The sequence below is a fragment of the Podarcis raffonei genome, chromosome 8 (genome assembly GCF_027172205.1).
Source record: "Podarcis raffonei isolate rPodRaf1 chromosome 8, rPodRaf1.pri, whole genome shotgun sequence".
NCBI classification, from domain to species: domain Eukaryota; kingdom Metazoa; phylum Chordata; class Lepidosauria; order Squamata; family Lacertidae; genus Podarcis; species Podarcis raffonei.
In genome coordinates, this window is record NC_070609.1 from 1,106,432 (window position 1) to 1,122,081 (window position 15,650).

Sequence of the window (15,650 nt, forward strand, 5' to 3'; positions counted from 1 at the left end):
AGCAAGGAGACAAGAAGGTCTTCTTAAACGAGCAATGCAAAGAAATAGAGGAAAACAACAGAATGGGAAGAACCAGAGATCTGTTCAAGAAAATTGGAGATATGAAAGGAACATTTCGTACAAAGATTACCATAATAAAGGACAAAAGTGGTAAGGACCTAACAGAAGCAGAAAACATCAAGAAGAGGTGGCAAGAATACACAGAGGAATTATACCAAAAAGAAATGGATGTCTCGAATACCCCAGGTAGTGTGGTTGCTGACCTTGAGCCAGACATCCTGGAGAGTGAAGTCAAATGGGCCTTAGAAAGCACTGCTAATAACAAGGCCAGTGGAAGTGATGGTATTCCAGCTGAGCTATTTAAAATTTTAAAAGATGATGCTGTTATGGTGCTACATTCAATATGCCAGCAAATTTAGGAAACTCAGCAGTGGCCAGAGGATTGGAGAAGATCAGTTTACATCCCAATCCCAAAGAAGGGCAGTGCCAAAGAATGCTCCAACTACCGCACAATTGCACTCATTTCACACGCTAGCAAGGTTATGCTTAAAATTATACAAGGCAGGCTTAAGCAGTATGTGGACCGAGAACTCCCAGAAGTGCAAGCTGGATTTTGAAGGGGCAGAGGAACCAGAGACCAAATTGCAAACATGCGCTGGATTATGGAGAAAGCTAGAGAGTTCCAGAAAGACATCTAGTTCTGCTTCATTGACTATGCAAAAGCCTTTGACTGTGTCGACCACAGCAAACTATGGCAAGTTCTTAAAGAAATGGGAGTGCCTGATCACCTCATCTGTCTCCTGAGAAATCTCTATGTGGGACAAGAAGCTACACTTAGAACTGGATATGGAACAACTGATTGGTTCAAAATTGGGAAAGGAGTACGACAAGGCTATATATTGTCTCCCTGGTTATTTAACTTATATGCAGAATTCATCATGCGAAAGGCTGGGCTGGATGAATCCCTAGCCGGAATTAAGATAGCCGGAAGAAATATCAACAACCTCAGATATGCAGATGACACAATCTTGATGGCAGAAAGTGAGGAGGAATTGGAGAACCTTTTATTGAGGGTGAAAGAGGAGAGCGCAAAATATGGTCTGAAGCTCAACATCAAAAAAACGAAGATCATGGCCACTGGGCCCATCACCTCCTGGCAAATAGAAGGGGAAGAAATGGAAGCAGTGAGAGATTTTACTTTCTTGGGCTCCATGATCACTGCAGATGGTGACAGCAGTCACGAAATTAAAAGACGCCTGCTCCTGGGAGAAAGGCGATGGCAAACCTAGACAGCATCTTAAAAAGCAGAGACATCACCTTGCCGACAAAGGTCCGTCTAGTTCAAGCTATGGTTTTCCCAGTAGTGATGTATGGAAGTGAGAGCTGGACCATAAAGAAGGCTGATCGCCGAAGAATTGATGCTTTTGAATTATAGTGCTGGAGGAGACTCTTGAGAGTCCCATGGACTGCAAGAAGATCAAACCTCTCCATTCTGAAGGAAATCAGCCCTGAGTGCTCACTGGAAGGACAGATCCTGAAGCTGAGGCTCCAAGACTTTGGCCACCTCATGAGAAGAGAAGACTCCCTGATGTTGGGAAAGATGGAGGGCACAAGGAGAAGCGGATGACAGAGGAAGAGATGGTGGGACAGTGTTCTGGAAGCTACCAGCATGAGTTTGACCAAACTGCGGGAGGCAGTGGAAGACAGGAGGGCCTGGCGTGCTCTGGTCCAGGGGGTCACGAAGAGTCGGACATGACTAAACCTCAACAACAACAACAATGAAATGTTGCACCGTTCTCTTTACAACCAGGACCTCAGTGGGGCTCTTGATGTTCTGATCCCCTATTTTCGTTCTCTTTTCCCAAAGAATGTGAAAGACCTCAGAGGAGAGACGCGAAGTCTCATATTGATTCTAGCTCAACTCAATCTTTCACAAAACATCACCTGCCCTTCTGGGGTCAGATAAGGATGGAAGCTGTCGGCAATATACACATCACAGCTTTACACAGTGCAGGAGGGTGGAATGAGGGTTACAAAATGCAGGCATACAAAAATCACGCCTAATACATTCTATCTAAAATGTTAAATGCAATTAATACTTGGACACTTCGAACAAAATCAAAATCTATAATATTTAATCTTCAATCAGCTATCACAATTTTTACACAAAGTCCTTCCTAGGAAAGTTCAGCATGGACAGCAACTGCATCAGTGTCGCCCAATCACTCTTATCCCTCTCCCCAGGCATGATGTGAAGAAGCCATTGAAGGAATGAATAAATCCTAATTTGCATCAACCACCAGCCATAGCAGTAAAATAACAATACGATATACAAAGAATAAAAATAAAAAGTCAGTTATATAAAATACATTTCAGGGTTTCGAGTCAATAGTCAAACAGTGGATCTTATTTAGTTGCCCCAGATGAAAACCTTGCAACCTTTGCTGTCACTTCTCATCTTGATCTGTCAAGAGAACGGACACTGTGAAGAAGATATTAAAAACCTTGGCCAAGGACTTGCAAGTCCCAGCTCTGGGTACGTAGTAGGAATTGCTGTTGGGCACCTGATGTGGCAAAGAACCCGGCTGCAAACTTCACCCTCATATTATTTAAAGTCTCCTAAAATTAAATCTGTATACAGCCACTACTACAGTTTGCCTCCAATGTGAATTCTTTGATGGGAAGCAAGACAGGCCCTGTGACTGAAGCTCTTTCCACATTCCAAGCACTGAAATCATTTCCCCCAGCTGTGAATTTTTGATGGATCTTGAGTTTGGCCTTCTCAGTGAATCTCTTTCCATATTCCCAGCACTGATACGGTTTCTCCCCTGTATGAATTATCCAATGGGAAGTGAGATGGGCACTCTGAGTGAAGTTCTTTCCACATTCGAAGCACTGATAGGACTTTTCTCCTGAATGAATTCTTTGATGGAAAGTGGGAGATGTACTCTGATTGAAGCTCTTTCCACTGATATGGTTTCTCCCCTTGTATTAATTGTTTGATGGACGGTGAGCTGGATTTTGGTTCTGAAGTTCTTTCCACATTCCAAGCACTGATATGGTTTCTCCCCTGTATGAATTATATGATGGAAAGTGAGACATGCACTCGGATTGAAGCTCTGTCCACTGATAAGGTATCTCCCCTCTATGAATTTGCAGATGGGAAGTGAAACTGTCCTTTCTTCTGAAGTTCTTGCCACACTCTTGGCACTCAAAGGATTCCTCCCCTCTGTGAATTCTTTGATGGACGGTGACCTGGCTTTTGGTTCTGAAGCTCTTTCCACATTCTGAGCACTGATAGGGTTTCTCCCCACTATGAATTCTGTGATGGGGATTGAGTTGGCTGCTGCGACTGAAGCTCTTTCCACATTCCAAACACTGATATGGTTTCTCCCCTGTATGAATTTGCAGATGGAAAGTGAAACTGTCCTTCCGACTGAAGCTCTTGTCACACTCTTGGCATTGATAGGGTTTCTCTCCTGTATGAATTCTTTGATGGCCCACGAGGTGATGCCGTTGAACAAAGCTCTTTCCACATTCTAAGCATTGATATGGTTTTTCCCCTGTATGAATTCTCTGATGGACAGTAAACTTGCTTTTGCTAACGAAGCTCTTTCCACATTCCAAGCACAGATGGGGTTTCTCCCCTGTATGAATTCTCTGATGGTCAGTGAGCTGGGGTCTTTCAATGAAGCTCTTTCCACATTCCAAGCATTGATATGGTTTCTCCCCCGAATGAATTCTCTGATGGTCATTCAGCTGGCGTCTTTCAATGAAGCTCTTTCCACATTCCAAGCACTGATAGGGTTTCTCCCCTGTATGAATTCTCTGATGGATTGTGAGATGGGTGCTCTGAGTAAATTTCTTTCCACATTCCAAGCACTGGTAGGGTTTCTCCCCTGTATGAATTCTTTGATGGACAGTGAGCTGGCCTTTTTGACTGAAGCTCTTTCCACATTCCAAGCAATGATATGGTGTCTCCCCTGTATGAATTCTCTGATGTCTAGTGAAAAGGTCCTTTCGACTGAAGCTCTTTCCACATTCCAAGCACTGATATGGTTTTTCCCCTGTATGATTTCTTTGATGGAAAGTGAAACTGTCCTTTCGACTGAAGCTCTTTCCACATTCCAAGCACTGATAGGTATTATTCCAGATGGGATTAATTTGATGGGAAGTGGAATGGGAGCTCTGACTGAAGCTCTCTCCGCACTCTGAATATGGATATGGCTCCTCCACTGTGTGGATTTCGATGTCGTCTCCCTCACTCTTCATTTCCAATTCATCATCATCTGCAACTGAGAGACAAACAGATTAGAGCCTCAGGAATAAATGCAGCCCTAACTAACAGAGTAATGCCAATTAATGCTTGTGACAAAGAAAGAACTGAAGGGAATTCTATAGTAACAGTAATAGTAATATTAACATTATTATTTACACCCCACCCATCTGGCTGGCTTTCCCCAGTCACTCTGGGCAGCTTAGAGCATATATAAAAGCATAGTAAAACATCAAGAATTAAAAACTTCCTGATACAGGGCTGCCTTCTGTCTTCTAATATTTGTGTCCTTGACATCTGAATGGGGGGGGGGGTCCCACAGCTTCCATCATGGTGTTCTGTTGCACCAGAAGCGGTTTAGTCCTGCTGGCCACATGATCCGGAAAGTTGTCTGTGGACAAACGCCCGCTCCCTTGGCCTGAAAGCGAGATGAGCGCCGCAACCCCATAGTCGCCTTTGACTGGACTTGACAGTCCAGGAGTCATTTTCCTTTACTTTTAGCTGCCATGATTGAGAAGATGGAACGCCCTCCCTTCAGATGTCAAAGCGATAAACAACTACCTGACATTCAGAAGACATCTTAAGGCAGCCCTGTTCAGGGAAGTTTTTAATGTGCGATATTTTAGTGTTTTTTGGTTTCTATGGAAGCTGCCCAGAGTGGCTGGGGAAACCCAGCCAGATGGGCGGGGTACAAATAATAATAATAATAATAATAATAATAATAATAATAATAATAATAATAATAATAATTATTAGAGGGGAGGTCTTCCTACAGGTTCACTGCCTGAGATTCAAAAAGCCTGGCTCTTTTCTGGGATGGATTTTATTAGGCCCAATCACGGAAACTTTGCCACCTCCAATGCCAATCCTACCTTTGGTCAACCAAAGACAGAAAGAAGCAAGAACAGAAACAAAAACCCTGACAGAACCCACTTCTACTTCCCAAACCATTCTGAAGCCTACATTTAAGAAGACCTGGGCAGTTCAGAGGAGCCTGTCCATGTTTCGCAAAGGCAGAATAGAAGGAAGTGTATTCACAGGGGAAACAATCAATAGCCATCCCTCCAAGGTTTGCTGTGGGAGTGTTAACATCCCAGGTGCTGTGGGTGGCGCTGTTGAGCCCCATCGAAATATCAGAGGTTCGTCACATAGAGAGATTGAATTACAAAGCAGAAAAGATGATCCAATAGGGAGCCTTACCTAGTGAGTCCAAGATCGCACGATTCTCCTCCATGACTTCCTTATGGAGAGCTCTCTGGTCAGGATCCAGCAACGCCCACTCCTCATCTGTGATATAGACAGCTACATCTTCAAAGCACACTGAACCCTAACAGAAAAAGAAAAAGGTTGTCCTATTAGACCTAATAAAAGTGATCTGTTACACTTTACTCTGTTGTTTTCTGCCTCTTAATTGCTGTTCTGTTTTAATGGGTTTGTTTTGCTGCACATTTTGATTATGGGTGCATATTTTAATGTCTTAATATCTTCCATTCCTGGAAAGGTGATTGAGAGAGCGGCTGCTGAACAGCTTGGCAGGTTTCTGGATGAAACATCGGCTCTCGATCCATTCCAGTCCGGCTTCCGCGCTGGTCATGGGACCGAGACGGCTCTGGTCGCCCTAACAGATGACCTCCGCAGGCAGCTGGATCGAGGCGGGTCGGGGCTGCTGATTCTTCTAGACCTGTCAGCAGCCTTCGACATGGTCGATCATGAACTCCTGGACCACTGCCTTGCCGACGTGGGGATCCAGGGCACAGTCCTTCAATGGCTGCGCTCGTTCCTCTCTGGTCGGGGACAGAGGGTGGCGCTTGGGGGGGAATTGTCATCGCGTCACTCCTTGGTGTGTGGAGTGCCTCAGGGTACAATACTCTCCCCGATGCTTTTCAACATCTTTATGTGCCCCCTCGCCCAGCTTGTCCAGAGTTTTGGGCTGGGCTGCCACCAGTATGCTGATGACACCCAACTATCTGTTGATCGATCCTGACTCGGTCCCAGACACACTGATCAGATGTTTGGAAGCTGTGGCTGGATGGTTACGTGGGAGCCGATTGAAGTTAAATCCTTCGAAGACAGAGGTCCTCTGGCTGGGACGGGACGATATGGGATTGAGGGGGCAACTCCCATCTCTTGCGGGGGTGCAATTAGTGCCAGCATCGTCCGTTAAGAGTTTGGGTGTAATCTTCGATAGCTCCCTCTCCATGGAGGCGCAGATAGCAGCTATAACAAAGGTGGCATTTTTTCATCTCCGCCAAGCTAAGCAGTTGGCTCCTTACCTCTCTCGCCCTGACCTAGCCACTGTGATCCATGCGACGGTCACCTCCAGACTGGATTATTGTAACTCACTCTACGTGGGGCTGCCCTTGAGATTGACCCAGAAACTCTAGCGGGTGCAGAATGCCGCAGCGAGACTCCTTACGGGGTCCTCGCTACGGGATCACATTCACCCAGTGCTATACCAGCTGCACTGGCTCCCGGTGGAGTACAGGATCAGGTTTAAGGTGCTGGTTTTAACCTTTAAAACCCTATACGGCTTAGGACCCTTGTACCTATGGGACCACCTCTCCTGGTATGTCCCACAGAGGAACTTACAGTCTTCAAACAAAAACATCTTGAAGGTCCCAGGCCACAGAGAGGTTAGGCTGGCCTCAACTAGAGCCAGGGCTTTCTTGGCCGCGGCTCCAATCTGGTGGAACGCTCTGTCACAAGAGACTAGGGCCCTGCGGGATTTGACATCTTTCCACAGGGCCTGCAAGACAGAGCTGTTCCACCAGGCCTTTGGTCAGGGCGCAGCCTGACTCCCTCCTTTGGCAATCTTTACAGAACTTAAGCTTATGGTTGCCATCAATTTGATTTATATTAATTTTTATAATGAAATGTTTTTAGAATGTTGCACTTTTTTATTGTTGTTAGCCACCCTGAGCCCGGCTTCGGCTGGGGAGGGCGGGATATAAATAAAATTTACCGTATTTTGCACCCCATAGGACGCTCCGGCCCATAGGACGCACCTAGTTTTTTGGGGGGGGAAATATAGAAAAAAAATATATTTCCCCCCCCCAGGTGCGGGGCTGGAAGAACCAGGTCGGGGAACAGCGGGAAGGCGCGCTCTGCCTCCCCGCTGTCCCCCGAGCTTGTGGGGCTGGCGATGGGGAGAAGTGCGCTGATCCCGGGACTGCAGGAAGCTCTGCGCGGCCATCAGGAGCGGGGCGGGACTTCGCGCCCGGCTCCCGGTGGCCACGCAGAGCTGCGCTGAGCCGGGGACTGCAGGCAGCTCTGCGCAACCCTCGGAGCTGGTCTCGCACCGACCCCTCTCGCTCTCCAGGCTTCAGCGAAAGCCTGCATTAGCCTCATAGGACGCACACACATTTCCCCTTCATTTTTGGAGAGGAAAAAGTGCATCCTATAGGGTGAAAAATACGGTATTAGTATTAAATTTATTATTAATGGAATCCTTTTATTGTTTATTTTAATGATGAACATAAAGAACCTGGTCTTCTCCAGATCATGGTTTTCCTGTTTGCCACATGGAAGGATCCCTTCTCTCCTCTCCCTGTTTTTGGTTCTGGGGGGTGGGGGGAGAGAGAGACCTCCAGGTGCCCCCCAGCCAACTTCAAGGTCACATGGGGGCATGTGAGGAGAGGGGGGAAAGCCCCATTGTGTGAATGAGGACGTGAAGCCTGGCCACTGTTTGGTATAGTGCGCAATCTGCTTAGAAGTCTATGTCAGGGAACTGCCGTCGGAACAGGGGCAGGAAACAGAGGGGCAGTTGTGTTACAGGAAGCCTCCGAAAATCTTGCGAAGCAGTTCCTCCTCTGGTGCTGAGGAAAGCCCCACCTCCAGTGGGGAAGAGGTGAAAGGACCAGAGGATGCTGGTGGGAGCCTGAACACCGCTCCTGGCCAAGCCGGCCAGGAGGGAAGCATGCCCCTTCTGTCACCCACCCTGGGCAGAAGTCTAAAGCGCAACGAGGGAAGGAAAAGGCTGGGCGTAATGAGGCTTTTATGCTGGGGAAGGTCCAGGAAACGAGCACTCCCGGATTCTGCCAGCTATTGAGGCAGACATGAGCTTTGGGGCTTTGCACTGTAAATAGTTTTGCACCTAAATAAAACCTGTAAAAGACAGGTCGGAGTCCTGCCTGGTTACTCGTGAGCAACCACCCGTGCCTTCTGACAGTCTATTTTAGCCTTCAATCTAGAAATAAAACCTCAATAGTTAATAAATAAAATTAGTGACCTTCAGAAGGTGAGGTGGCACTTCCTTGTTCTCAGCACATAAACCTCACTGAATGGTGTTTCATCGTTTGCACCCCGAGCAACTCTGGCTGCCCCAACCCGCTGCCTCACCCACTGTAGGCGGAGTTAACTCTTTATTAGAAGAAGCCTAATGAGCACAGGAACACTTCTTGTAGGTCTTGCCTCCATGAAGGTGTTTCAGGGGCTGAAGGTCCCTGCCTTCCCCCAACTGCCAAACTCCCCTCCTCTCCTGGGCTCTTCCCTTGCAATCTGAGACGGCTCCTCCCGCTTTTGGCTCTCCGAGTTGTGGGAGACAAGCAGGGAAGAGAGCTTGTCACAGGAGGGTAGGGAGACTCCCATGCCTCTACAACAACCAGAGCCCTCTCTGCCTCTCTCCTCCCATCCCCTGCTTCCGCTTCTGCCTCTGTGTCTGGACTGCTCTCTGCCACAGACTCCATCTGCTCACTAAGACTTGCTGCTTCTTCAGCTACCGACACCTTCTCCTCCCAGTCTCCTTTTCTCCCTCTAACCTCTCATCATTGTCCCCCACCCCACCCCTCCCCTGGCCCTGAGCCTTCCTTCCTTGGCGGTTCCTCCCACCATTCCTCTGTGTCCACCAGTCCATGACATCCTCTCTCCCCACATGGCCCCTTCCTCCTACCTGCTCTGGGTCCACAGGGGCAGCTTCCCCTCCGCCACCAAGAAAAGATGGACAAGCAGGTCTTGCTGGCCTCGTTCCGTCTCCTGCGAGAGAAGAAGGTAAGTGGGAAGCCAAGAGCGCATGCTTGACTCCGAAGGAAAACTACAGGTGCGCCTTCAAACAAGTAGGAGTTGCCACCTAAATGTGGACGTTTGCACCCATTTGACATACTAGTTGTGCAAAAATACATCTCCCTTTCTCTGGGCTCTTGGTCCCCTGTGACCTCCCCCCAAAGATGAGAAGAATTCACGGATTAGCTTCAAAATCCACAAAATGTGACCAAACAGAAAAAACTCCTTCCTCCTTACCCAGAGGCCTCTCTCTGGCGTCCAGCGGAGTCTTCTCTGCCTCAGAGGAATCCGGACCTATTTCTGCTAACAGATCCTTCCCCTGAAAGAGCAACAAGGATTCAAGAGCGAGTGGGGGAAAGGATTAGAAAAGGAGGAGCAGACACAAACAATTTACGGCTGTCAAATATCATTCCTTGGATGCTTTCCAAAAAAGGATGGGCAAATTAGTAGAGCATTGGGGGATACTCTCCCTCCTCTTTGGAGCCCCTTGGGAAGGGATCAGCAAACTTTGTCAGCAGGGGGCTGGTCCACTGTCCCTCCGAACTTGTGGGCGGGCCAGACTATATTTTTGGGGGGGAAATGAACCAATTCCTATGCCCCACAAATAACCCAGAGATGCATTTTAAATAAAAGGACACATTCTACTCATGTAAAAACACGTCGATTCCCGGACCATCCATGGGCCGGACTGGGAAGGCGATTGGGCCAGATCTGGCCCCCGGGCCTTAGTTTGCTAACACATGCCCTTGGGAGTATCCAGAGGAAAGTCTCTCTCACCTGCTGCTCTGCCTGCTTCCTCTCCTCTGCCTGACTCAGGAGGAAACCTTCAGCCAGAGCCACTGCCTGGGAACTGGTCTCCGCTCCGCATTCCCTCACCCAGCTCTCCACCTCCAGAGGAAGGACAGCCAGGAACTGCTCCAAGATCACCAGGTCCAGCATCTCAGCTTTCGTGTGCCTTTCCGGCTTCAACCACTGATGGTCAAGGTGGTAGAGTTGGCTGCAAACCTCTCGGGGTCCTTTGGCCTCTTGGCAGCAGAACTGCCTCAACTGCTGGCTCTGCACCTCTGAGCGGAGGGTGTCCTCCTCACCCAGGATCTTCTGCATGGAGTTTTCCCAGAATCCCCCACTGCTCCCATGTTGGGTTGCAAGGCCTCTTCCTGCTTCAGGGCCAGCTGAGTCTTGCTCATCCATCTCTATTCTCTTGACACCTCCAGGAGATCGGAAGGAGTCCCTAGGTCTTCTGCCAAGTTCTGCCTGTCCTAATGAGAGGTGCCAGAGAATCCTGTAAAGCAAATGCATTCTTCTACTACCATTAGATTGATACACAGTCAGGAGAAGAGAAATGTTCCCTGGGCCAGCATGGATGAGTCTGAATCACAGCCCAGACTCGGAGTTCAAGCACTATATTCCCATATTCTGAAGACAGACCTCTGTCTTTGTTCTGAGGGCAACTCTCTCCCCCTTCAGAAGCATGGCTGCCTCCCACTGGGGGGCCTGGAGCCATCGCTAGCCCTCTGCTCCTCCCTGAATGGGCCTCATCCTCTTCTCAAGCCATCTCTTCCTCCTGTGGCAGGGAGTTCCATGGGTCTAACTGTGCACTGCGAGATGGAAGGACTTTGTTTAGCACAGAGGCCATGTTTTTATTTCTGCCTCCAGATGTTTCCAGGGCTAAGGAACGTGGCTGATTCCTCAATCCCATCAGGGTTCCTTTGCAGGCCCTTTTCTTCCTGACTCAGTGACCCCTCCCCAAAGGAGCAAGCGGCCTCTTGAATGTGAAGGAAGGAGAAGGAGAAGAAGAAGAAGAAGTAGAGGAGGAGGAGGAGTTTGGATTTGATATCCCACCTTTCACTCCCTTTAAGGAGTCTCAAAGCGGCTAACATTCTCCTTTCCCTTCCTCCCCACAACAAACACTCTGTGAGGTGAGTGGGGCTGAGAGACTTCAGAGAAGTGTGACTGGCCCAAGGTCACCCAGCAGCTGCATGTAGAGGAGCGGAGACACGAACCCGGTTCACCAGATTACGAGTCCACCGCTTTTGACCACTACACCACACTGGCTCTTGCAGACCTCCTGCTACTTGCAGCCTCCCTGGCTTTGCAGAGAGGAAGGGGGGCAGAACCTCTTAGCCCTGGCTGGGGGATCCCCTTGCAGGAGCTGAGCAGAATCCCCACGGATCCGTCCCCTGGAGCCCTGGGTCACCCCGCCCCACTTCTCCCCAATGCACCCTAGGGCAGAAAAGAGAGGAAACTCACCAGGTGCCAGAAGGGGCCACCTAGACAGCTCTTGCAGAGGAAATAAAAGTCACTCCCTTGCAAGGAGGAACCTTGGGAGGTGGGAGGGGCTTTTGCTCGTCGTCGTCCTCCCCCCTTATTTCCTGTCCTCTCTAGGAATGCAGCTCCGTTCCTTTTAACTCTTGCAAGGTGGAGCAAACCAAGCGGGCATCTTCTCTCTCCCTCTCTCAAAGCGGAGCCCAGCGAGCAGCAGGAGGAGGTAGCCAGGGGGGTGGGGGGGGGCTCCGTCCTCGCCAGCCAGGGCTCCCCAAGGCGGGGCTGGGGACTCCCTCTGGCCTGCAGGAGGGAGCCCGGCCAGGGGATGCCCGCCGGCCCGACCAGCCCCAGGTCGACGGAGGGCGCTGGGCTGGCCAAGCAGGAGGCGCGGGGGGAGCTCCAGAGAGCCTGGATCGGGGCCGAGGCACCCCACCCTCTAGGAAAATCACCCTAGAGGGTCTTCTTTGGGGGACCCCCTGGACCGGCTTCTGAGCTCTTCCTTCCCTTGGAAACAGAAGCAGGAGGAGCACGAAAGGCCCGGAGGGGGAGGGGCTCTGCAAGGGGTAAACTGCACCTTGAAAGGATTGGGACCCTCAAGCAAGAAATAAGGCAGTGCGACCTTTACTCGGAGGTCGAGGGAGGCTCTTCCCTCCCCCCCCCCATTTCATTCAGCCTTCCTCTCTTATGCTTCCTTCCTAATGAAGCTTTTTGCTACTTTCCAAAACAAAGTAACTCTTCTTGTGACTTGTAGAACCTCTAGATAAATTTGTGTATAACTCTTTGTATCCCTGTGTAGAAACTTTATTTCTCTGGTATCCTGTAGATGTCGCTATGTAACCTTGCTTCTCCCAATTTACAATCAGCGACGGAAATGAGAATGGGAACTTTGTACCTGGGATGCAACATTTTATTGAAGAAATGCAGCAAGATGCTATTCCCTTTCTAAACCCCTTCCTGCCCTTAGCTCTTGCTTTCTCTCCTTTCTTCTGTCTTTGAAGGCGCTAGAAGGGACAGATCCGCTTCCTCCCGCGAAGAAAAAGCTCAAACACGGATTAGAGAAGTTCCCATCCCATCTCCAGCCCTATTGTTATTCTAAGAAATTGATAGTCATGTCACTAAAGATAATTTTCCACGGGATCTCTGTGGGTTGGGGAAATGAATTGACTTGCAACCCTTCCACCTTCTTGCGCCCCACGCCATTGCAGCTCCCCTAATCTTGCAAAATGAGGGATCCATGGCATTTAGGACCCCCCACAATCCTAGGGGTGTAAGAAACCCAGACTTGCCTTGCATAGGGCTTCCTCTTCCTGCTCCTCCTGCTGCTTGTATAGGGAACCTGGTTGCAACAGAATAAAGGACCATTGTATAAGTGCCTTTGCTTCGCTTCTGACTATTGAGGAGCCTGGTAAGGCCTCGCGAACCACCAACACATTTTTACAATTTCAACCCTTCACATCAATTGTTGCTTTGAATATGCTTCTCTCTGTGTGTCTGTATGTACACACTTGTGCAAGGAGTAGAGTGTTTGCTTAACTGCTCAACTTCGTAAATGAAGAAGAGGAGTACCCTGAAGCAAACAAACTTGTCCTGCTCTTGCTCCCAACACCCTTTGGCGCACGATGGACCAAGAACTCTGCTTCCTCGTGGAGACAGTTCTTTCCCCTTGGCCCATTGTGAGTGATCAAAGGAGGAGAGAAGAAAGGGAATCCTTGACTTCGGCTTCTCACAGAGGAAAGAAAAATAAAAAGTATGTGAATTGCTCGTGTGATCAGAATTTGTTTCCATATCACCTGTCCATTACCTAGGCAAGGGAACACCTGAAACAAGCTCAGAACCAAGAGAATGAGAGCAATCTCAACGTCTTGCAGGGACCCAATTTATTCAAATAGAACAGCCTTCCTAACCAGTTGTTCAGCAGAACGGATAGTTTGAAAAGGCTGCCAGGAGGCACATTAGAAGAAAGTTTATCTACACAGCACACAAAGACCCATAAAATGCCACAACGCTCATCCACTTGAATCAAGAAAGGTCACAGGTCATGGGACGCGTGGCTCAATGTGAATATTGACTCCTCTGAAAATACCTTGGGGTGTCCCAGAGTGCCCAGGTCATTTGGGTCTCATATGTCTCACTTTGACACCATGCCCATGGCAACCAGGACTTCCATGAGACTGTTGACATTTCTATCTGCTATCTTACTTTCCTGTTCCCAAAACATGTCAAAGACCTTTGAGGAGAGATGTGAGTTCTCACATGGATGCTAGCGCAACACAGACCTCTTTCCCAAAACATCATCTGCCCTTCTAGGGTCTGATAAGGATGGAGGCTGTAGGAAATGTACACATCACAGCTTTACACAGAGCAGGAGGGTGGCATGAAGATTACAAAATGCAGGCATACAAAAGTCAAGCCCAATGCATTCTATCAAAAAGGCTAAATGCAATTCATACTAGGACACTTCGAACAGAATCAAAATCTATAATATTCAATCAATTATCAAAATTTTTACACCAAGTCCTTCATAGGAAAGCTCAGCAGGGATAGCAACCTCACCAGTGTCGCCCAATCACTCTTATCCCTCTCCCAAGTCATGACGTGAAGAAGCTATTGAAGGAATGAATAAATCATAATTTGGGTCAGCCACCGGCCATAGCAATAAAAGAATATGATAGACAAAAAATAAAAATAAAAAGTCAGTTATATAACATACTTTTAAGGGTTTTGAGTAAATAATCAAACGGTGGATCTTATTCTAATTGCCCCAGCTAAAAACCTTGCAACCTTGGCTCATCTTGATCTGCCAAGAGAAAGGACACTGTGAAGAAGATATTAAAAAGCTTGGCCAAGGACTTGCAAGTCACAGCTCTGGGTACGTAGTAGCTAACTATGGGGCACCTGATGTGGCAAAGAACCCAGCTGCAATCCTCTCCTCATATGAACTAAAGTCTCCTAAAATTAAATCTGTATACAGCCACTACTATAGATTGCCCCCAATGTGAGTTCATTGATGGGAAGCGAGACGGGCCCTGTGGCTGAAGCTCCTTCTACATTCCAAGCACTGAAATCGTTTCCCCCCACTGTGAATTCTCTGATGGATTGTGAGTTTGGCCTTTGCAATGAATCTCTTTCCACACTCCAAGCAATGATAGGGTTTGTCTCCTGCATGAATTCTTTGATGGACAGTGAGCTGGCTTCTGTCAATGAAGCTCTTTCCACATTCTGAGCACTGATAGGGTTTATCCGCTGATGAATTCTGTGATGGGTTGTGAGTTGGGTGCGCCGGGTGAATTTCTTTCCACATTCCAAGCATTGATACGGCTTCTCCCCCGAATGAATTCTCTGATGGTCAGTGAGCGTGCGTCTATCAGTGAAGCTCTTTCCACATTCCAAGCACTGATAGGGTTTCTCCCCTGTATGAATTCTGTGATGGACAGTGAGCTGGCGTCTGTCAATGAAGCCCTTTCCACATTCTGAGCACTGATAACGTCTCTCCCCTGTATGAATTCTATGATGGGTTGTGAGATTAGCTCTCTGAGTGAATTTCTTTCCACATTCCAAGCACTGATAGGGTTTCTCCCCTGTATGAATTCTGTAATGGACCGTGAGCTGGCGTCTGTCAATGAATCTCTTTCCACATTCCAAGCACTGATAGGGTTTCTCCCCTGTATGAATTCTGTGATGTACAGTGAGCTGGCGTCTGTCAATTAATCTCTTTCCACATTCTAAGCACTGATAGTGTTTCTCCCCTGTATGAATTCTCTGATGGGTTGTGAGATGGGCACTCTGGGTGAATCTTTTCCCACATTCTGAGCACTGATATGGCTTCTCCCCTGTATGAATTCTCTGATGGACATTGAGAAGGCCTCTGTGAAGGAAGCTCTTTCCACATTCCAAGCACTGATGGCGTTTATTCTCAAGGGGATTTCTTTGATTTGAAGTGGAATGGGAGCTCTGGCTGAAGATCTCTCCGTACTCTGAATATGGATATGACTTCCCCACTGTTTGGCTTTTGTCGCGGTCTCCCTCATTCTCCTTCTCCAATTCATCATCACCTGCAACTAAGTGACAAACAGATTAGAGCCTCAGGAAGCAATGGAGCCCCAAATTATGG

General features: G+C 48.3%; 1 protein-coding gene across 6 annotated transcripts in view; it reads right to left on the bottom strand.

The window, feature by feature from the left end:
- Positions 1-2,113: 2,113 nt before the first annotated feature.
- LOC128420163 (zinc finger protein 883-like) overlaps positions 2,114-15,650 on the bottom strand; it is a 43,512-nt gene continuing 29,975 nt past the window's right edge. For 2 of the 6 annotated variants that reach the window (XM_053401683.1, XM_053401682.1), the window contains exon 6: positions 13,400-15,597. In XM_053401683.1, the coding sequence (XP_053257658.1) occupies positions 14,495-15,597 (1,103 nt within the window). In that variant the 3' untranslated portion in view covers positions 13,400-14,494. Of the gene's footprint in view, positions 4,296-5,476; positions 5,604-9,164; positions 9,248-9,511; positions 9,594-10,051; positions 10,557-11,524; positions 11,723-13,399; positions 15,598-15,650 lie in introns of those variants that run through there. The other 4 variants (XM_053401681.1, XM_053401678.1, XM_053401680.1 and 1 more) reach the window with 4 other exon arrangements.